The sequence below is a fragment of the Folsomia candida genome, unplaced genomic scaffold (assembly GCF_002217175.1).
Source record: "Folsomia candida strain VU population unplaced genomic scaffold, ASM221717v1 Fcan01_Sc025, whole genome shotgun sequence".
In the NCBI taxonomy this organism is placed as follows: Eukaryota; Metazoa; Arthropoda; class Collembola; order Entomobryomorpha; family Isotomidae; genus Folsomia; species Folsomia candida.
In genome coordinates this window covers 829059-852345 of record NW_019091217.1, presented here as the reverse complement: position 1 = coordinate 852345, position 23287 = coordinate 829059, and the positions used below count along the sequence as shown (strand labels likewise).

The following is a 23287-nucleotide window of genomic DNA, read 5'->3' as shown; positions in this document are numbered from 1 at the left end:
GCTTTCATGCACGAGGTAGATTCGTAAACAGAATCCACTTTTGATTTCTTCAGATCGACATCTTGCACAAATATAAAGTTTTCCAGAGGAGACCCAGATTGCACAAGAATCAGCCTGTCACTTGTCACCATTATTTTATCTTCTTTTGCATTACTTGTGTTAAAAATCCTGCAATGCTGCATAGGATAAACTTTCATTCGTGAAACGTATTTAAAATGTACGTAGCATCTAATGGACCGGATGCGTAGCAATATGTTGCACTGCTGGTGCGACCAGTAATCTGCTGCGTGGTCGTTGAAGAGGGGGGACAAGGATTGCCATTATAATTTGCCCAACAATTGAGCGTACGGCCCGGAAGGAGGGATCAGGAAGATGATGATGCCACGATGCCGGGTGAAATTGGTCGCCGATGAGTAAAATTTGAAAGATGAGGACGACAAGGGTGAAGGCGAGTGAGCGAGTGTGTCATGTTGACAACAAACTATAAGCGTCCCAAAATACCAACTTTGCACAGGAGGAGGAAGTGGATCGGATGGATGAAGATTGAGATTCAAGTAACGAGGTCGTCCCCTCCCCCTCCTTTCCACCTTTGCTCTCGCTCTCTCCATCCAAATCCAACAAACCTTATCAATCAATGGGGATTACGAGCGAGCACACACAATAAGACACACGGGCAGGGTCATAAATTGATTGTGCAGAAACAAGATGAAATCAGTTGGGCCAAGTCTACAGACGAAATCACTGACATTTGACATGTAACTTGAATTATGTAAGACTGCTTGGAATAAATGTGCGTCTGGTGGTGGAGTACTGGTGAACAAAAGAGAGACTACTAAGGGAAAAAACAAATCAAACACGGCAGAGAAAACTACACACATCGTGCGAACCATCGTCGGATTTTTGATGACACGCTACCGCACGAATTTGTGAGAGCGAGGCTGGAGAGCTGGAAAAAGATGTTAAAATTAACTTTTTCTGCTACACGACACGATTGGTTGATGTGGATGCCCGAAAAATATGATAAAGCAGTTTTTGAAATATTACTTCATTCACCGTTTCCATCAAACGGGTTTAAGCAACAATCAGCAAATTTGGAGGACCACAAATACGAAATTCCATCCATCAACAGTTTATACAGATTGTTTGTGTGTGTGCCTTACGTCAATCGCGGTCTTTCCTGTCACTTAATATCGCCCGTCAGCTAGTTGGGGTTGCCGATGATGAGCACTGAGGAGCCCTTTGTAAGTACGTCAGCCATCAACTGATCCCACCACCATTGAAACCTAACGAATGAAAATGATGATGGATCACAGAGCTAGTTGTTGTTTGCATACGTATTACGTACATTACATAATCTGTTATAATATTTTGACACGATATGATGCCATTCACTTTGGTTGGAATTTAACCTCAAGACAGGGAGCCAGCTTTCGGACCTACATATGTACAAAATAATACTTCTGATTAGCTGAGGAGACTTTCTCCCCAACTCCTCATACATATTCAGTTGCATGTTCTAGATCCATCGGCATTCAAATTTCTGGAAAGATGGCATTGGAATTTGGATGGAAATGAAATTCTTTAGTCCTATGTATATACATATACGATAGGTTTCATATGCCAAAAATATGGAACTCATCTTTACGGCTCCAGCGGTACGTAGTAGCCAACAATGAATTTGATGTGTACCCGTCAATTGTGATTCTTGGAATTTTCATATCGTACGCAACTAAAAATTTCTGCTGTCAAATAATGAACCATTTTTAACTACATGTACGTATACTCAAAACGATATCTGAGGAGATAAGAGGACGAAAGGCTTATTTTCATCTGAAATTAATTAAAGGATAAAGTTCATGGTTATCGAAATTATTACTCAAATGATTCTCAGGATATTTCATCTACTTGCGAGAGAGATGGAATTTCCTCTCGCTTGCTTTGTCCAATAAACTCAGAGCCCAACTCTCTTTATCCATGTCTCGTATTTAATAAACCTAAATATGTACCATGCAATCCATACTACCCGTTGCGATCCCGTTATTTGCTACACAGATCTCTCTCTTCTCGCCAAATGCTGGATGGATGTTGAGCACTCGGTACTGGGATCATTTCAACAGACCCCACGACAAACAAAGACATGCAACTGATTAATTCGCCCGAGTGGCTTCCTTCGGATTACATGAGTAATGGGAGTGTGTGATGTGATGTCAATGGCGTCCCTGCAGTTGTCTCCTCGTCTCACGAGTTAATGAACATTCAGTGCAATCAAGTCGGAGGGAGGCTCCCCTCCTCGGACTCCATTATTTGAGATCAAAGTAACTCAATTCAAATGATAATTCAGGTAGGATTCATTTGAATGAATGAGAAGTTGAAGCACAAATTATTATATTTTAACATTAGCACGAATTGAAAAAGACTTGATGATTACTGGTAAAATATTGCTATGTAGTGCTCACCGTCGTTTGTAGTAATATATGCGAGAGAGAATTGGTACATGCTCATCATACACACTTATGTTTACATACGTATTGTATAAAATGTTGATAAAAATGAAAATTGTTTGGAGAAAGCAGCAGCTTTTACTCGCAAATCCGCACCATCGCGCCATCTAAGATAAATATTTCTCAACTTTCTCTGCATCCTGTTTGCACACTGGCTTTGATTTGCAGGTTAACAACTACATTTTTGAAAGATGAATGTGCGAAACAAGGGTGTACCGTTATCTGTAACCTCGCCACTAACAGTTACCGTATGGTAGTGTTGCCAGGGCTAAAGGGTTAGGACTTTTCCCTATCCCTCCATGGGCTCGTGGCAACACTACCGTATGGTACCCCTGTTTTTAAAAGTGAATGAGCTAGAGTCGACTCACACATCAAATTGAAGGTATTGAAAGTATTAATGAGCAGATCAATTCTACATAAAAATTACCAACTTTCACAGTCAAAATGTTTAAGGACAAATCAAAATATGCGCAAAAACTGAGAAAAATGAGATTTTGTACATATCATTTTACTGACATATTTTGAGTATGAAACTTGGGAATTGTTATGTAGAGATCATTAGTGCTGTTCACGAGCTATAATCCAAACGCTCGACAACTATTCCAGCTACTTTGTGAAAAAATTCCAGATACTCATAGTTTGCGGTCTTCTCTGGGCATATGACCATTGAGTGAAACCGTTTTCCCAGCATATCCCAAGGACTCTGACCCCCCCGGGGTCTGACATAATTTGGTATTTGTTGGGGTCCTATAGACAAATGTTGGGGTCGTGTAGACCCCTAACAAATGTTGGGGTCCTATAGACTCCCAACAAATGTTGGGGTCGTGTAGACCCCTAACAAATGTTGGGGTCCTATAGACTCCCAACAAATGTTGGGGTCGTGTAGACCCCTAACAAATGTTGGGGTCCTATAGACTCCCAACAAATGTTGGGGTTTCGTGTAGACCCCAACAAATGTTGGGGTCCTATAGACTCCCAACAAATGTTGGGGTCTGTAGACCCCAACAAATGTTGGGGTCCTATAGACCCCAACAAATGTTGGGTTTCTGTAGACCCCTAACAAATGTTGGGGTCCTATAGACTCCCAACAAATGTTGGGGTCGTGTAGACCCCTAACAAATGTTGGGGTCCTATAGACTCCCAACAAATGTTGGGGTCGTGTAGACCCCTAACAAATGTTGGGGTCCTATAGACCCCCAACAAATGTTGGGTCTGTAGACCCCCAACAAATGTTGGGGTCCTATAGACCCCAACAAATGTTGGGTTCTGTAGACCCCCAACAAATGTTGGGGTCCTATAGACCCCAACAAATGTTGGGTCTGTAGACCCCCAACAAATGTTGGGGTCCTATAGACCCCCAACAAATGTTGGGTTCTGTAGACCCCAACAAATGTTGGGGTCCTATAGACCCCAACAAATGTTGGTCTGTAGACCCCAACAAATGTTGGGGTCCTATAGACCCCAACAAATGTTGGGTCTGTAGACCCCAACAAATGTTGGGGTCCTATAGACCCCAACAAATGTTGGGTCTGTAGACCCCAACAAATGTTGGGGTCCTATAGACCCCAACAAATGTTGGGTCTGTAGACCCCAACAAATGTTGGGGTCTATAGACCCCAACAAATGTTGGGGTCTGTAGACCCCCAACAAATGTTGGGGTCCTATAGACCCCCAACAAATGTTGGTTTCTGTAGACCCCAACAAATGTTGGGGTCCTATAGACCCCAACAAATGTTGGGGTCTGTAGACCCCCAACAAATGTTGGGGTCCTATAGACCCCAACAAATGTTGGGTTTCTGTAGACCCCCAACAAATGTTGGGGTCCTATAGACCCCCAACAAATGTTGGGGTTCTGTAGACCCCAACAAATGTTGGGGTCCTATAGACCCCAACAAATGTTGGGTCTGTAGACCCCAACAAATGTTGGGTCCTATAGACCCCAACAAATGTTGGGTTCTGTAGACCCCCAACAAATGTTGGGGTCCTATAGACCCCCAACAAATGTTGGGGTCTGTAGACCCCAACAAATGTTGGGGTCCTATAGACCCCAACAAATGTTGGGTTTCTGTAGACCCCAACAAATGTTGGGGTCCTATAGACCCCCAACAAATGTTGGGTTCTGTAGACCCCCAACAAATGTTGGGGTCCTATAGACTCCCAACAAATGTTGGGGTCTGTAGACCCCAACAAATGTTGGGGTCCTATAGACCCCAACAAATGTTGGGTCTGTAGACCCCAACAAATGTTGGGGTCCTATAGACCCCCAACAAATGTTGGGTTCTGTAGACCCCCAACAAATGTTGGGGTCCTATAGACCCCCAACAAATGTTGGGTTCTGTAGACCCCCAACAAATGTGGGTCCTATAGACCCCAACAATGTTGGTTTCTGTAACCCCACAATGTTGGGGTCCTATAGACCCCCAACAAATGTTGGGTTTCTGTAGACCCCCAACAAATTTGGGGTCCTATAGACCCCCAACAAATGTTGGGTTCTGTAGACCCCAACAAATGTTGGGGTCCTATAGACCCCCAACAAATGTTGGGTTTCTGTAGACCCCCAACAAATGTTGGGGTCCTATAGACCCCCAACAAATGTTGGGGTCGTGTAGACCCCTAACAAATGTTGGGGTCCTATAGACCCCCAACAAATGTTGGGTTTCTGTAGACCCCCAACAAATGTTGGGGTCCTATAGACCCCCAACAAATGTTGGGTTCTGTAGACCCCCAACAAATGTTTGGGGTCCTATAGACCCCAACAAATGTTGGGTTCTGTAGACCCCCAACAAATGTTGGGGTCCTATAGACCCCCAACAAATGTTGGGTTTCTGTAGACCCCCAACAATGTTGGGGTCCTATAGACCCCAACAAATGTTGGGTTCTGTAGACCCCAACAAATGTTGGGGTCCTATAGACCCCCAACAAATGTTGGGTTTCTGTAGACCCCCAACAAATGTTGGGGTCCTATAGACCCCAACAAATGTTGGGTTCTGTAGACCCCCAACAAATGTTGGGGTCCTATAGACCCCCAACAAATGTTGGGTTCTGTAGACCCCCAACAAATGTTGGGGTCCTATAGACCCCCAACAAATGTTGGGTCTGTAGACCCCCAACAAATGTTGGGGTCTATAGACCCCAACAAATGTTGGGTTTCTGTAGACCCCAACAAATGTTGGGGTCCTATAGACCCCCAACAAATGTTGGGTTCCTGTAGACCCCCAACAAATGTTGGGGTCCTATAGACCCCCAACAAATGTTGGGTTTCTGTAGACCCCCAACAAATGTTGGGGTCCTATAGACCCCCAACAAATGTTGGGTTCTGTAGACCCCCAACAAATGTTGGGGTCCTATAGACCCCCAACAAATGTTGGGTTTCTGTAGACCCCAACAAATGTTGGGGTCCTATAGACCCCCAACAAATGTTGGGTTTCTGTAGACCCCCAACAAATGTTGGGGTCCTATAGACCCCCAACAAATGTTGGGTTTCTGTAGACCCCCAACAAATGTGGGGTCCTATAGACCCCAACAAATGTTGGGTTTCTGTAGACCCCCAACAAATGTTGGGGTCCTATAGACCCCCAACAAATGTTGGGTTTCTGTAGACCCCAACAAATTTTAAACCCAAAAAAACCCCAAAAATGTTGGGGTCCTATAGACCCCCAACAAATGTTGGGTTTCTGTAGACCCCCAACAAATGTTGGGGTCCTATAGACCCCAATTTTTTAGACCCCAACAAATGTTGGTTATAACAACAAATGTTGGGTTTCTGTAGACCCCCAACAAATGTTGGGGGTCCTATAGACCCCCAACAAATGTTGGGTTCTGTAGACCCCCAACAAATGTTGGGTCCTATAGACCCCCAAACAAATGTTGGGTTTTCTGTAGACCCCCAACAAATGTTGGGGTCCTATAGACCCCCAACAAATTTGGGTTTCTGTAGACCCCCAACAAATGTTGGGGTCCTATAGACCCCCAACAAATGTTGGGTTTCTGTAGACCCCAACAAATGTTGGGGTCCTATAGACCCCCAACAAATGTTGGGTTTTCTGTAGACCCCCAACAAATGTTGGGGTCCTATAGACCCCCAACAAATGTTGGGTTTCTGTAGACCCCCAACAAATGTTGGGGTCCTATAGACCCCAACAAATGTTGGGTTTCTGTAGACCCCCAACAAATGTTGGGGTCTATAGACCCCCAACAAATGTTGGGTTTCTGTAGACCCCCAACAAATGTTGGGGTCCTATAGACCCCCCAACAAATGTTGGGTTTCTGTAGACCCCAACAAATGTTGGGGTCCTATAGACCCCCAACAAATGTTGGGTTTCTGTAGACCCCAACAAATGTTGGGGTCCTATAGACCCCCAACAAATGTTGGGTTTCTGTAGACCCCCAACAAATGTTGGGGTCCTATAGACCCCCAACAAATGTTGGGTTTCTGTAGACCCCCAACAAATGTTGGGGTCCTATAGACCCCAACAAATGTTGGGTTTCTGTAGACCCCCAACAAATGTGGGTCCTATAGACCCCCAACAAATGTTGGGTTTCTGTAGACCCCAACAAATGTTGGGGTCCTATAGACCCCCAACAAATGTGGGTTCTGTAGACCCAACAAATGTTGGGGTCCTATAGACCCCCAACAAATGTTGGGTTTCTGTAGACCCCCAACAAATGTTGGGTCCTATAGACCCCCAACAAATGTTGGGTTTCTGTAGACCCCCAACAAATGTTGGGGTCCTATAGACCCCCAACAAATGTTGGGTTTCTGTAGACCCCCAACAAATGTTGGGGTCCTATAGACCCCCAACAAATGTTGGGTTTCTGTAGACCCCCAACAAATGTTGGGGTCCTATAGACCCCCAACAAATGTTGGGTTTCTGTAGACCCCCAACAAATGTTGGGGTCCTATAGACCCCCAACAAATGTTGGGTTTCTGTAGACCCCCAACAAATGTTGGGGTCCTATAGACCCCCAACAAATGTTGGGTTTCTGTAGACCCCCAACAAATGTTGGGGTCCTATAGACCCCCAACAAATGTTGGGTTTCTGTAGACCCCAACAAATGTTGGGGTCCTATAGACCCCCAACAAATGTTGGGTTTCTGTAGACCCCCAACAAATGTTGGGGTCCTATAGACCCCCAACAAATGTTGGGTTTCTGTAGACCCCCAACAAATGTTGGGGTCCTATAGACCCCCAACAAATGTTGGGTTTCTGTAGACCCCAACAAATGTTGGGGTCCTATAGACCCCCAACAAATGTTGGGTTTCTGTAGACCCCCAACAAATGTTGGGGTCCTATAGACCCCCAACAAATGTTGGGTTTCTGTAGACCCCCAACAAATGTTGGGGTCCTATAGACCCCCAACAAATGTTGGGTTTCTGTAGACCCCCAACAAATGTTGGGGTCCTATAGACCCCCAACAAATGTTGGGTTTCTGTAGACCCCCAACAAATGTTGGGGTCCTATAGACCCCCAACAAATGTTGGGTTTCTGTAGACCCCCAACAAATGTTGGGGTCCTATAGACCCCCAACAAATGTTGGGTTTCTGTAGACCCCCAACAAATGTTGGGGTCCTATAGACCCCCAACAAATGTTGGGTTTCTGTAGACCCCCAACAAATGTTGGGGTCCTATAGACCCCCAACAAATGTTGGGTTTCTGTAGACCCCCAACAAATGTTGGGTCCTATAGACCCCCAACAAATGTTGGGTTTCTGTAGACCCCCAACAAATGTTGGGGTCCTATAGACCCCCAACAAATGTTGGGTTTCTGTAGACCCCCAACAAATGTTGGGGTCCTATAGACCCCCAACAAATGTTGGGTTTCTGTAGACCCCCAACAAATGTTGGGGTCCTATAGACCCCCAACAAATGTTGGGTTTCTGTAGACCCCCAACAAATGTTGGGGTCCTATAGACCCCCAACAAATGTTGGGTTTCTGTAGACCCCCAACAAATGTTGGGGTCCTATAGACCCCCAACAAATGTTGGGGTCTGATAGACCCCCAACAAATGTTGGGGTCCTATAGACCCCCAACAAATGTTGGGTTTCTGTAGACCCCCAACAAATGTTGGGGTCCTATAGACCCCCAACAAATGTTGGGTTTCTGTAGACCCCCAACAAATGTTGGGGTCCTATAGACCCCCAACAAATGTTGGGTTTCTGTAGACCCCCAACAAATGTTGGGGTCCTATAGACCCCCAACAAATGTTGGGTTTCTGTAGACCCCCAACAAATGTTGGGGTCCTATAGACCCCCAACAAATGTTGGGTTTCTGTAGACCCCCAACAAATGTTGGGGTCCTATAGACCCCCAACAAATGTTGGGTTTCTGTAGACCCCAACAAATGTTGGGGTCCTGTAGACCCCAACAAATGTTGGGTTTCTGTAGACCCCCAACAAATGTTGGGGTCCTATAGACCCCCAACAAATGTTGGGTTTCTGTAGACCCCCAACAAATGTTGGGGTCCTATAGACCCCCAACAAATGTTGGGTTTCTGTAGACCCCCAACAAATGTTGGGGTCCTATAGACCCCAACAAATGTTGGGTTTCTGTAGACCCCAACAAATGTTGGGTCCTATAGACCCCCAACAAATGTTGGGTTCGTGTAGACCCCCAACAAATGTTGGGGTCCTATAGACCCCCAACAAATGTTGGGTTTCTGTAGACCCCCAACAAATGTTGGGGTCCTATAGACCCCCAACAAATGTTGGGTTTCTGTAGACCCCCAACAAATGTTGGGGTCCTATAGACCCCCAACAAATGTTGGGTTTCTGTAGACCCCCAACAAATGTTGGGGTCCTATAGACCCCCAACAAATGTTGGGTTTCTGTAGACCCCCAACAAATGTTGGGGTCCTATAGACCCCCAACAAATGTTGGGTTTCTGTAGACCCCCAACAAATGTTGGGGTCCTATAGACCCCCAACAAATGTTGGGTTTCTGTAGACCCCCAACAAATGTTGATCGGGCCAGGAACACGTGTTCCATTGTTGTTCCATGAGGAACACGACCAGGAACACGTGTTCCATTGTTGTTCCATGAGGAACACGACCAGGAACACGTGTTCCATTGTTGTTCCATGAGGAACACGACCAGGAACACGTGTTCCATTGTTGTTCCATGAGGAACACGAGCCCCGATCAACAAAAATTTTTACTTTTGCGTCAAAGTAACGCATCCATGGTGAAAATTTTTAACAAACAAAAAAAGGCGTGATTATTGCATAAATTTTGTGCTAAGTTTGGTGTGCACCGTGAGACACGCTAAATTTGCATTAAAAAACTGTAACCTATGGTTGAAAAATTATTGCACCCAAACGTGCTGAGATATTGCGTAAAAATACCGCACCAATATCTCGTCAATACCCACATTACATGAGGCGTTAAAATCATGCAATTTATACGCAATGAATGGTGGGTGCGAAGAGACAGGCAACGCGCGTGAGTTTGAATCTAAGAGAAGCGTGGTATTTCCTTTTCTCTCCCACCCTCGCAGTCTCGTAAATTCCCTGTTAATTTAATTCCCTGTTAATTTATCTGTTGTCTCAATGTCGGCAAAAAAATATTACATAATTGAATTCCCCCCTGATAAATACAATTCAGTGCCTGTGGAGCTTGTTCCAAGTCACTGGGTTATCCCCGCAGAGAAAGTTTGTCTCTGGCCACCAAACTCTGGGCCAAGTATTAGATATTTGATAAAAAAGGGCACTGCCATTCCTGATGTCAAGTGGGGAAGAGTTAGCTACGCCAGGATTATTGGGAATTACGGTAAATAGCTATTTAATTCAAATTATGAGAAGTCATTCCAATTATTTTACATTTACTAACAAATATCATTATTTTAGATGATTATGAAGTTGCGACAAAAAAACTTCAAGTAGCCGAGGACACTTCCAACTTGGAAAGTGAAACAGAACCAGAAAGCAGATTAAGGAGCAAGAAGATAATTCCCGATATTCAGCCCAGCAGCACACGAGGGGATGTAACGTCTTCATCCGATGAGGAGGATAGCGACGCGAACAAAAACAGTCCTCCGTCTGGCTCACTTCTGGATAATTTGGAGCTGGGTAGGCTTATCATACTGCCACAAATATTTTATACTAATCGTTATGGTGATGCTTTTTAGACCAACCATTGAGCATTCCTGAAATAATTCCCGAAACTGAAGAGCAAAGCAATCTACAAGTAGGAAATCAAGTTGAAACTGGAGACACCTCTTTTGTTGTTGTAAATTCGTAGGAGTTAAATGATTTACGGCTGTTGATTTCAAGTTTGTACAAGCAAAATAATTTTATTAAAATTGATGTATTATGTTAACGCTTTGTAATCACGTTGCAGGGACAACGCAAAGTGTGCTAACTTTGTTGGAAAAGCAGGCTGAAGACATTAAAGACATTAAGGCTTTACTGATTAATGTGAAACAAAGGCCGGATGGTAGGAAGGCTCCCAATCTCAGTGCCATTCCAAAATTACCCCTCGACAACGAGGTAGCACTGGCGGAGTTTGAATCTTGGCTCGAGGTGGATTCAAATCGCGAATTACTGGTACGATTTAATCGAGATATTTTACATGCATAATTAAACTTTAATGTTTTTTCTTTTTCAACTGCGACACAGATCGAGGCGAGCACTAGAAAAATCTTGAAAAAATTATTTACGAATGAATTTGGCAGGCGAATTAATTTTACGGGTAAAGGAAACAAGACATCGATGAAAAACCTAAAACTATTGGAAGTCGTAAAAGGTGCTAAAATATATTCTAAAATGAACAAAATTTTCTAATTGTTGGTCTCTATTTAATGTTTAATTGGATTGCAAATTTCAGAAACCGTGCGAAACGTCTTTACAGTTGAGTCCGTTCCCGATCCCAAAAATCCCAGCGGCCGTATTCCCACCGATGATATAATTCAAACTGCAGCAATGAATTGGTTTCGTTCTTCAAAAAGTAGGTGCAACGACGACGCTCCCTCGGGAATTGCATCATAATCATGGATCGAGATGGAAAATCACCGAGAAACATTAGGCGAATAATTGCAAAACGGGTTAGAGAGAATCTCACTCGTGCAAAAAACATACCTGCTATTAGTAATAATCTTGTAAATTTAGATATATGTGATTCTGTCGTTGAGGATAGCGATTCAGGTAGTAATATTAGCAATAATGATAGAAGCAGTAATGTTATCCATAATAGTGACGAGCCATTAGTTTCCGATTCACTAAGCGACAATGGTGTAGTAGAAAATAATAGGAATATTTTAGATTTAACACGGGACTTGATGGACTGGTCGCTTCGACATAACATAACGGGAGTAGCTTTAAACGATCTTCTACGCATATTTAACTTTTATCAAGAATTTAGATTTCTTCCATTGGATAGTAGGACATTGCTTAAAAACTCAATTAAATACTCTATGAAAACTATCGGTCAGGGTCAATATGCACACTTTGATGTTATTCAAAATATAAAACGGCAAATAGATTCCAATTGTATTCTTGCTTCTGGAAGCGAAATTAAATTAAACCTTATATTTAGTTTTGATGGATTGCCCATTTCTAAGAGTAACAGTAACCAGTTTTGGCCAATTCAAGCAAAGTGTGAAGAAAGTACGTACGGCGTATTTGTCGTGGGTTTATTTTATGGCAAGACAAAACCAGAAAGTATTGACGAATACTTGATGGATTTGATAGCAGAGTTAAAAAGTTTGCGAGTTGGGATTAGTTACAATAATTTGAAAATATTTTGTAAGGTTTCAAAAATAATAGCTGATGCGCCAGCCAGGAGTTTTTTAAAGCAATGTAAAAGTCATAATGCATACAATGGATGCGAGAAATGTATAGATCCAGGTTTCTGGAAGGGACGTGTAATTTTCAGAACATTCGATAGTCCACTTAGGACAGATCAAGATTTTTATGTTCAAAAAGATAAACACCACCATGTAGGCATTTCCCCGTTTACGGAGCTTAAAATTTTGATGATTTCTTCGGTTCCTCTTGACTACATGCACCTCATTTGCTTAGGTGTGGTTAGAAAACTATTAAGAAGTTGGGTAAAAGGTCCATTGCCATTTAAATTATCTTCTCGTGATATTTCAACTTTATCAAGTAAATTAGTATTATTTTCGCATAGTTGCCCTAAAGAATTTTGTCGTAAGCCGAGGTCAGCAAAAGAGTTAGATATGTGGAAAGCGACAGAGTTTAGAACTTTTCTTCTTTATACAGGACCCGTCGCTTTAAAAGGATTATTGTCGCCGAAAAAGTATACACATTTTTTAAATCTTTGCGTAGCAGTCACGATTCTTATAACTACCAAGGCGCAAGCAAATAATTGGAACGATTATGCATGACAGCTTTTATTGAAGTTTGTTAAAATTGTTCCCAATTTATATGAAGAAGAGTTCTTATCATATAATATGCATTCTCTTATACATATTAGTGATGACGCTTTAAAGCATGGCCCGTTAGATTCTTTTAGTGCTTTCGATTTCGAAAATAATATGCAAGTAATAAAGCGCTCGCTACGAGCTCACTATAAACCTTTTGAGCAAACTGTGAATCGCACTGCTGAGAGAAAATCATAAGTACCAGTCCCCTGTGAATTTAAATAGACACTGTATTATAAAATCGAACGGAAAGGATCATTGTTTTATATTAAAGGATGGGAAAGTAGTTGTTATAAGTAGTATAAGTAAAGATAAAAAACATATAAATTGTAGAAAATTCAAACACTCGGACAACTTGTTCACTTGTCCGTGTGAAAGTAAAATTTTAGGAATAATTAAAGTTAGCAAATTATCAAATAGCGTAACCATAATAGGTATTAATGATATTGATAAGAAATGTTGGTTACTCCCGTCGGATAAAATAGATGAAAACATTTGCATTCCCTTGTATAATGTAACAATATAATTTTTGTTATTGAATAAATGATTTTGATAAAAATTAATAATTCGTGTTATTTGACTGCAGTAATTGCATGGAGTTTAACTGCAAGTTTTGCATCAAATTATTCGTTTCTTTTGCGCAATATTCTACGCTCTAAATTGCATTAATTTGACGGTTATTTCTACGCAATATTCTTGAGGCTAAATTGCATGAATATGACTGTCAATTCTATGCAATATTGACAGTTTATTTTACGTTAAATATCTAGTATCTTTTCACGGATTTTTGCCGGCCATCAGTTGCTGCAATTTAACTGTATGACTTTTGCGTAAAAGTGATAGCTTTTGTTGATCGGGCCAGGAACACGTGTTCCATTGTTGTTCCATGAGGAACACGACCAGGAACACGTGTTCCATTGTTGTTCCATGAGGAACACGACCAGGAACACGTGTTCCATTGTTGTTCCATGAGGAACACGACCAGGAACACGTGTTCCATTGTTGTTCCATGAGGAACACGACCAGGAACGATTGACAGACAGTTTGGCGAGAGCCGATTTGGCGAAAATAAATTTTCGCCAAAGTGGTAAAAAAATTATGATGAAAGTCCCGAATGACGAAATTTTTGTCACATATGGCGAAAATTAAAAACTTATAAAAACACATTTGGCGAAATCTAAATTTCGCATTTATTTATGTCAAACGCATTAAAATTAACACAATTGGAAATATAAACTTTTAGATAATTCAAATTCCAGAAAATTAGGACTTATAGTCTGGAGAGCTTCTGGCAAGTTTGGATAACCAAGTTATAAATTTTTCATGATTAGCTCGAGTCCTATACTTATTCATTACTTCGTGAAAAAAGTGTTCCAATCTCCTGTATTTTTTCCTTTGTAACTTTGGTAGGACTGTATCGTTATCAAATTTATAAAGAATATTCTCAATAGCATTTTGCTTGCGCTGTAAACAATACATAAATTTACAGATGGATGGTTTATGAACCCTAATACTTTTCTGGAACTTATTATCTACATCCGTAAATCGAAGTTTTAAGGAACACAGAGTATCAATTGCAGCGGCCTCAAAGTCTAATATAATTTGGGAAGGATTATAGTTTTTGACATGGTTTTTTACAAACTCAAATAAAATTTGATAACATTCTTTTGTTTTCCTGGGGAGAAGAGCATACACCATCAGTACACATTGTCGGTGAGTTAGATTACGTGCTCATTCAAATACATTAAGATATGACAATAAAGAAAATATGTAAATTCTTGTAGTATTATCTTTATGATTTGACATACTCATAAAATCTTCATTTTCGCCAAATGTGACATTTTTTTCGCCAAAAGGTACTTTGAAACCCGTGTTCTAAAAATGCCGTAAAGTGGGTGAAATTTTTTATTCGCCAAACGGGATTATTATTTGGCGAATTTGTTTCGCCAAAAGGGTTTTCGCCAAACTGTCCGACTTCCCTTATCCCTGCCGGAGACGTCGAAGGGGTAGTTGGAGGAAACGTAAGAGTCCACTGGGCGAGAGAGGGTTAGATCCACTTTATTTTCTGCTCGCCACTTCATCGACTGCATGAAAGAGAAAGTCACAGCATTAGTCTAATCCAAAGGGCTAAAATGATTATGCGTCGTAATACAAAAGGCGATTAGACATGGTTTTCACGACTTTGCGCTTGAATATCTCTGGTGCAAATTCGAATTTTGAGTTGATTTTGATAGACAAGCAAGATAATACTCTCAAAAAGATATCTCTAAATTTTTAAGGCGATAGCTTCACAAATGTCCCCTCCAGAGCCCCCAAAGTTGGAAGGTGTCAAAAATCCACTTTCCAAACTTAATTATTCATGTGGCATGATAACCAAAGAGGTCAGAGGTGAAAAATTATTATTATTATGCCTAGATAATGATTGTATCTAATAATGAAAGAATCCGTAATGAATAAAATAATGTGGGCCCTCCAGCATCGCTGATACTTTTCCATGAAAAGTGATCAATCGGACCGTGCACCGAGAAATTGATCTTCTGACCTTGAAAACGGACCGACTGGGTAAAATGAAGATTGAGGGCAAAGCTCTAAGTGTCCTAAGTAATATTAAATAAAACAGTGAAGATTTTGAGTAAACAGTTTTGGAGAAGGGCCCGAGCTAATCAGTTGACGTGGAATCCTAAAAAACTCTTGAACTTATTTAGAAAATTAATAGTCAAATTTTGTTGAAAAACAATTTTATTAAGTTTTTTGTGTCCCCTGCTGCAGAACTATTTTACCTACAAGGTACAAGTGACAAAATAATAAAATTACTGCGTTTTGATTAGTTAAAAAAATTTTAAAGTTCCGCTTCAATTTCGAGGAGAACTTTTGTAAAAATTTTATAGGGTTTGATGGAAACTCATTTCCTGGGGTGTAACCACTTATCAAAATTTTATCAAAAGTACTTACAGTGCAATATACTATATGTACCTTGGAGATAAACAACGTTTGGGATTTTTAGTGTCAAAGTCCTAAAATGTGGGGGCCTTAAAAGTCGAGGAGTTGCGTTCGTGAGAGCATTCCATAGGACAAGTATGAAGTTAAACTACAAAAGGGACTTAAAAGATAAGCATGAGACAAAAGTGGTTTTATATAGTGAAAAGCATGCTGAGTCCATTGATAATAGTCGCAAAGACGATTTCTGCACTAGGGCCTCAGAAAAAATCTTTTGTTCGACGCCATTTTATAAGAACACTGGTTTGGAAAACTAAAAAAGGACACCCCTGCAAATTTGACCTTGCCTCATGCCCCAGAGTGCACAACACCGGAAGCCAAATATGTTTACCTATAGTTCGAGACATGGGCTTTCACATAAAAAAAGTTAGAAATCTCTCCAGCCAAAAACCATCGCATAATTAAATTATGAATTTGTGCAAACCATCTATAATCGCCTTTTGTAAGCAAAGAATTTCACATTTCTCAGCATGGCTTCTGCCTTGTCCAAGTTGAGTTCGCGTGCTGCAAGGTAATCACCTTTTATGTTCACTAATTTAGCACGTGAAAGTGTAGCAGGACTTACCTCGAAGCCATCGAAGGAGGAACCAGTCATCTTTCTGCAACTCTGGAGTCAGAACGTCCTCCACTTGACCCCTGAACTTTTAATGAACACACAAAATTATTGAATAAGCGTTGATAAATTACCTTGTGTTGTTGTGGAGGAAAAATCTGTTGCTTATTTTTTTAATTGCAATTTTCTCTTCTGGAGTGGGGAGCGACATTTCGAATTAATTATGTATTCGGGTATATCTCGTACAGATAGTTCGATGAATTTGTGATTCGACAGTGACCCAATTTCATTGGACCATGATCGTTTAAATAGTTTTGACATATCCAAATAGGGAAATTATGCGATATGAAATTATCTCTCAAAAAAATGGGACCCAGTCTGTTGTCGCCGTGAATAATTTTACTTATTTTGAATAATGATATAATTTTTAACTGATAATTTAAGGTTTAAGGTTAACTGTATGTAAATTAATGATTTGAGATATTGAACATGGGCAATGACACGTTATGAAACAGTTTTATGAATATGAAATTCTCTTATGTATGTATGTATGATGAAAAATGCTTGTGTAACAAAAAGTCAAGACAAAGTCGTATGTAAAACTCGGGCCACTATTTTAGCCAGTGAATGTAAATATAAGAATGATGTGGCATCAAGAAAAGAGGAGTTTTTAGTCAGGGAAAAAGAGAAAGAAATTCAGACCCAATCGAGCCGAGGAGGAGGAAACTTACCTTCAAACTAACTTGCCAGCTTTTCAATATTTCTCGATATTTTTAAACAACTAAGGTCTCAATTTTAATGTCGATATAACGTCAATCTACAAGTAATCGCCCTATGTAAAATAAAGCTCCATTTTGAGTTTGTAAGCCCAAATTTCAAGTAGTTTTCGCGTATCATTTCGCACGAGTGCATTTACGCCTACTTCGAACTTGGCATAATAAGACGGAGCCACCCCCCAACGCCATCATTAGTTCCTGAGGTCAAGCTGAGATATCCCCCCAATGAGCAGACAGCTCACGCCCCAAAAACACAGTCTATGTTGCCAGACTGAGGTCTTCCAGACGAATTGATTCCCGTTCATAAAACTTGTCACGAAATAATCTTTTTCCAAAAAATATGTGCTGTTTGGCTGATACCAGTAATTAAAATAATTGAGCAGCCGACAGGATGTTCACGCAATTTAACATCAGCGTTTTTCTCTTTATTTCAATTTTGGATTCATTTTTATGCCAAATTTGTGTCCTCAACGATTAAACAATGTTATGAATTGGTCTACGCATGCAAATATCTAGTTCCCTTGAGTTGCATATATTTTGATACCAAAATAAAAATCCATTTGCAATATTCATCATCACAATTTATGAAATAATTCTGATCTTTATTGAATTACAAACGGGATAAAATATAACACTTACAAATTACTATCTACATAAATACATACATGGATTAGCTGTTTGGTCTCATTTATTTATCACCCTGTCCGTACGAAGACCTCCGTATTGGACTCCTATCTGCTCCGGATCCACGTGCTCTCTCACGGCAGATTCCCACTCGTTGTTCTTCGAGCCAGAGAAGATTTCAAGCTTTCCCAATGTTTTTGGCGCAAGGATCTGTTTGATAAAGCCCATCAACAGGGGAAATATTGATGGACAGTTGACGAAGAAGCCCTTGAATAGAATTTCAGGATAATGAGCTTCATATTTGCTCGCAATGGTTAGCAAATTCTGAAGAGCTGCAAAATAATGCAGAGGGAAAAATATTAATACTCAAAGAATTTCATGAAAAAATATCCACCAGTGATGAAATTGGACGTTAATTACCTTTCCAATTTAGGAGTTGACTGTAAGAGTAGCCCTCCCAGTTTACGACCCCGAAAACTTGGGCGGACGGCCACTCCCCTCTCGACGCCTTCTCCTCATTCAACTCTCGAATTCGAGCCATCACCTTTTCAAAGAGTTGCGTCGTGTACAAACCAAATTTCTTCTCCCCATCGTCAACGAGAAAGGCTTTCCGGATATCCCAAGACCCAAGCGGCACTTCGATCACTGATTAAAAACAATTTTAAGCCACACTCCAAGTAGCTAAACGTTGCGAGATTCATACCGACGTGGCCATCTTTGCTCGTGCCTGACACCCAGTACGGAAATAGTTTGAAGAAGGATACGGAATCATGACTTTCAGTATCCAGAACATTGTCAACATCATGTTCTTCTCTCCATATCAGATGCTGTGTAATGAACAAGATGAGACATTGTCGAGCAAGTCGAGATTTAGATAAATAGGAAGAGTAAAAATAATGTATCAATCACACATTTCTTAGAAGGTCTTCAGCCCTATCCAAATTGTGATCTCGAGCTACACACGCCGTATAAAATGGAAAGTTAAACCATGCACAAAACAAATTTTCATGTTGTAAAACAGGTAAATATTTTTTACCACGAATCCATCGGAGGAAAAAACTTTCACTTTGAGAATCTGGCGTGGTTAGAACATCCTTCAATCTTTCTCGTAGCTATAATATTTCACAAATCATGTATGGAAATATGTACACACGAATAGTCGAAGGGTGTTTTCTGCAGGGAGTTAATGTACCTCCATAATCTGGTGAACTTCTTCTTTGGAGGGAGCAGCCATTCTTCTACCAAAACTCAAAATAGATACTTCACTCAAGTCAAGTCAATATGGATTAAAGGTTTTCCAGATAAAGATTTTTTAGTCGATCGTCCAACCCTTTGTTTGTCTTACACGGCTTGACTTCAACTGGATCTAGATTGGGTGCATGAAGTGCATTATATGTGCACTGCACATTTGTATATGTAACAACAAGTCGCATTCGCATGCAGATGGACATGAATGATCTACTCCCATGGTTCATTAATTAACCACCTATAATTTTCATGCACCCAATGGAAAGATCAATGTGCGTATCATGAGGAATGTACTTATCGCTGTTTCAGGTTTGTGTACCTCGCTTTCACGAGAACCACTGCATGTCATGGAATTGTCAGAGTTGGTGTTGTTGTTACCGGACTTTAACGTGATTGGTGTACAAGGACATCAACTGGCGCAGCAAATATTTGGCGTATGGCAACATCAAGGTTAGTTAAATGTTTATTGACACGTGTTGTCCGAATCTCTGCCTGTAAGTCTTGTTTATAAGCATATGTAGCATATCTCTAATGCTGGACAATGGACATTCATAATAAAACCTATGCACCCAGTCCAGCAGAATAAAGGATGATTTGAGATTCTGATTTTTGATTTGATTTATTACAATGAGATTCCCCAATTCTGGGATCTTACATCTCAAGGGAGCAGAGTCATATCTTATAAATAAATAAAAATCTTATTCCATATTATCTAATAACACAAGCATTTCTCTCATTCTCGTTTCACATTGCAAATTTAAAAGATGACTTTTGATTTGCTTCTTTATCAAGTTAAGACCTTTATCACTATCAATCAACATAATATCTGAAGGCAAGCTCAACCATAATTTTGATGCTCTATATTTAAACATTTTTCTCCCCAAATCCGTATTAAATACAATTGCTGGTTCTGAGATGACGCTCCTCATACAGTGTCATACACGCGTCAATTGATTGTCTTTTTTCATGATGCATATCATTTGCATGGGAAATAATGCGTATTCATGCATGTTTTATAAGCATTAAAAAGTGTCAAATAATGCGTATTTAATAATGTATATTAAATTCAGTAACTTTATTCACGATAAAAATGAAACCCGACACAATGTATAAAACGGTACGCCGCTTAATTTTTGACTTGTCTGCAATTGTGTACTTTCCGTAGCTTTTATTAGGATCGTAGGGTTCCCACCGTGAAGCAGGGAAGATGTGCTTATTCCGTTCAAACCTATAAGTTATTAAGTACATGCCAACATTAGTTAGCAATTAGCATTATCATTTACTGAACAATTTCCCCATCAGTAATTTAAACTTCAAGAAGAAACTAGCCATATTATTACCATGTACGAAGTAAAACTTTCCCAGCGTGTGAATCTTCCTTTTCTTTAGATGCGTCCTGAGTTACTCGAATGTCATCGAGGGCATGGAAGGCAAATAGAGGACCACTCTTCCCCCGTGCTTTGGTAACGATAAGATCGTAAAATGAGTAGTGATGTGGTAGAATCAAGTCTTCTTTCACAAACCTACGATAAAACAATAGATATTTTAATCTAACAAATAGCCTATAGAATTTGTTTATTGAAACTGAAACAAACCGTACATTAGTTGATCCGCCATCACCGTTCGCAGTTCTCCAAACTCATTTCGTAGCGACTCTAGGCATTTCTGAAGAAACTGATAAATGGAGGTACCTGAATGAAACGATATGTTGGTGCACTTTCCCCGTATTATAATTTATTTTTTGTACATGAACATACACAAGTAATTTAAGTGTGTACCTTTCGTAACTTTCATGACACGACGATGCCCAGAGCCATCCCAATAACTGTACGTGATGCTCATCTCCTCACTTTTTAAAGATTCTTGCTGTGTAACCCATTCCTGTGCAAAATTAAATTTGTTAGTAATGTGTAGTATTTGTCAATTATTTTCTAAATGAGAGTATAAAGACTAACCAATCTTAATTGTTCTCGTAGTTGATTCTCTTCCGCTTCTCTGTCCTTATCCGGCAAGAAGCTTGTGTCCACATCAGGATTCTTTCCCATCTTTTTCTTTTTTGTTGGAATTTCTTCTTCAAGTTCATCCTCATCGGTGACGTCGTCTTCATCATCATCTTGGTGATCCTCCATTTCTTCAACTTCCTTTCCATCCGACTGACCCCCACCTGAACCTTTGTCATCATCGTCACAATCTTCTTCGGTTAAAAAAGACAGGGCTCGAATCTGCTGCTTTTGTAACTGCTTCTGAGCATTCTTTGCTTCAATTTCTTCTTTCCGCTTCTGCTCTTTCTCTGCTTTCTTCTGTGCAATCTTTTTCTCTCGTTCCTTGATAACGTCGTCCTGCTTTGCTCTCATTTCGTCCAAAGTGACCAAACCAATTGTGGAGTGCTGTTTGAGAGAATGCATAAAGTCAAACATAAAATTGATCCATATCTACCCAGGATTTGCTATCTAAATACTGAAAGTATTATACTGTGTGATAAAATTATGATATAGACCTTTAACTGAGCTTCAACCGCGTCATAATGGACGGCAAATTTATTTTCCATCTTATCCACGCGTAGTTCTTCTTTTAATTTGTTCTTCCTGAATTCCGCTTCCTTGTGCTCCTTTTCTCGACGCTTTTGCAGTTGCATTGCTCTCGACCCCTCGCTTGCTGCGCCCTTGTATTGTGCCATTCTCGAACAAGTTAGTTAGTAGAGTTGGTAATAATTATATTCCAAATTAAGAGACACGGTCAAATGGGCCTGGAAAGAAAAGAAAACTTACATAAAATCAAAAACTTGTAAAAATTAATACATATGAAACAAGTAGCAAAAATTGAATGGTGATAAGCTGCTCAAATTAGTGAAATTATATGCTGATGATAGTCACCTGAAGAACGTAAAGTTTGTCAGAGCGTTAGCTTGGCTTGCAAAGTTCGAAACCTGGGTCTTGCGTTTTATGTTTTGTTTGACTGATGTGAACACCTGAGCGAAGTTGCCCGCAGCGCATGAAAATGAATAAGCCTCCCAAAGCTCAACACCTATGCACCACTTGAGACACCACAAGTGATGAAGATGAAGCTTCGCTATAGATTTAATGACCACGACACGAATCAAGCCCTCCCACTCCACCCACCTCGAATATCTTGCGGGTCCACCCACACCACACCCACTTTAGTCAATCCATCCAACATGCATGCCATAGCCACCACAGGATGGAACCAATGAGGAAAATGCGTCTTGAGTCGTGAAAACTGTGCCGCAATCCGCCAGGGTCCGGAGAGTAGTTGTGCGCTGTTAACATATTGTCATTGGGGTGTATACATTTGCATTAGACGTCGCCAACATGATGGTAGCACCCGAATACACCCCACCATTGGAGAGCACTATGTCAGCCAGAGTGATAAATCTGGGTGAGGAGGAGGTGAAAACGTGGGGTGGATTCGGAATGGGGCGAGCCTTGTGGGTGTGACTTTCTGCCTTGCATTTGGAGCTGTAGTCAGCAAGGCCTCAAACATTGGAACTTGGTCATTGGAACTCCAACTCCAACACCACAACTAAGGGTTATGTCAAATTCCAACGACGATATTAGCTGCTCACAATGCTTTAATTTCCTACACTGGGGCACACAGACACGTCTGCAAAATCAAAAGGCCGAAAAGGGTATACTTGTCGTGAAACTAATCTCTGGTAGCGCCGATTTTTCGTGTTGTGTCCACACTAATACTTAGACGAACCCCAACATGCATTAAGGCTTAGACGAACCCCTTGGGCTGTGTAGGAACGTTTTGAGGGGGCAGACGCCTTGAATGTCGCCGCATCCGTCTCAGCCTCACTCAAGAACAAGAGTTTATTGACTGGGCTATTGGGTGACTTTGACGGGAATCCAGGAAATGATTTCAAGTTGCTAACCGGAGGTACGGTTCTGAACACCGCATCACCCAGCCTGACTCAGGTGCATCAGTGGGGACTTCAGTGGAGAACGACCCCAGGAGAAAGTCTATTCCTATACCAAGGCGGACGAACTCACTCGTGAGTCAAAAATTTAGCACATAATATTATGTATATCATTCACATCATCTCATATGAAAAAACTTGGTATAACGTCAAATATGCGGTAATCTTGTACCAGAGCCGTGAAACTAATCTGGAATTGGGTGGGGGTGGGGTGGAATTAAAAATGGAGAAGAAAACGACGTATCATTTGACCCCATCGAAGACTGACTGTTAAC

General features: G+C 40.8%; 3 protein-coding genes across 3 annotated transcripts; 1 reads left to right on the top strand and 2 right to left on the bottom strand.

Moving 5' to 3' along the window:
• The first annotated feature begins 10160 nt into the window (after positions 1-10160).
• Positions 10161-12849, top strand: LOC118438745. Its single transcript, XM_035859452.1, has 5 exons — positions 10161-10263; positions 10341-10562; positions 10622-10765; positions 10834-11238; positions 11320-12849. Exon 5 carries the CDS (start codon positions 11483-11485, stop codon positions 12836-12838), a length of 1356 nt encoding a protein of 451 aa, XP_035715345.1. The 5' UTR covers positions 10161-10263; positions 10341-10562; positions 10622-10765; positions 10834-11238; positions 11320-11482; the 3' UTR covers positions 12839-12849.
• Positions 12850-17781: 4932 nt separating this feature from the next.
• LOC110859324 (SEC14-like protein 2) lies at positions 17782-19241 on the bottom strand. The gene is made up of 6 exons (XM_022108253.2): positions 19017-19241; positions 18861-18936; positions 18736-18779; positions 18528-18651; positions 18245-18469; positions 17782-18156 (listed from the first exon to the last, which is right to left on the bottom strand). Exons 1-6 carry the CDS (start codon positions 19056-19058, stop codon positions 17885-17887), a joined length of 783 nt encoding a protein of 260 aa, XP_021963945.1. The 5' UTR covers positions 19059-19241; the 3' UTR covers positions 17782-17884.
• Positions 19242-20118: 877 nt separating this feature from the next.
• Positions 20119-22099, bottom strand: LOC110859369 (protein FAM50 homolog). The gene is made up of 7 exons (XM_022108317.2): positions 21946-22099; positions 21570-21818; positions 21028-21459; positions 20851-20953; positions 20673-20763; positions 20413-20595; positions 20119-20300 (listed from the first exon to the last, which is right to left on the bottom strand). Exons 2-7 carry the CDS (start codon positions 21747-21749, stop codon positions 20120-20122), a joined length of 1170 nt encoding a protein of 389 aa, XP_021964009.1. The 5' UTR covers positions 21750-21818; positions 21946-22099; the 3' UTR covers position 20119.
• Between the last annotated feature and the right edge of the window lie 1188 nt (positions 22100-23287).

Bases quoted from the DNA above. Each gene is read 5' to 3' on its own strand.
- LOC118438745 (XM_035859452.1), top strand. From the start codon at position 11,483: ATGGATCGAGATGGAAAATCACCGAGAAACATTAGGCGAATAATTGCA.
- LOC110859324 (XM_022108253.2), bottom strand. From the start codon at position 19,058: ATGGCTGCTCCCTCCAAAGAAGAAGTTCACCAGATTATGGAG. The intron at 18,652-18,735 runs GTGTGATTGATA...TTCATTACACAG, and splicing joins CTGAAGACCTTCTAAGAAAT to CATCTGATATGGAGAGAAGA. The intron at 18,157-18,244 runs GTAATTAACGTC...ATTATTTTGCAG, and splicing joins TCAACTCCTAAATTGGAAAG to CTCTTCAGAATTTGCTAACC.
- LOC110859369 (XM_022108317.2), bottom strand. From the start codon at position 21,749: ATGGCACAATACAAGGGCGCAGCAAGCGAGGGGTCGAGAGCAATGCAA. The intron at 20,764-20,850 runs GTACACACTTAA...CGTTTCATTCAG, and splicing joins TGTCATGAAAGTTACGAAAG to GTACCTCCATTTATCAGTTT. The intron at 20,596-20,672 runs GTACGGTTTGTT...GTTTTATCGTAG, and splicing joins GTGATGGCGGATCAACTAAT to GTTTGTGAAAGAAGACTTGA.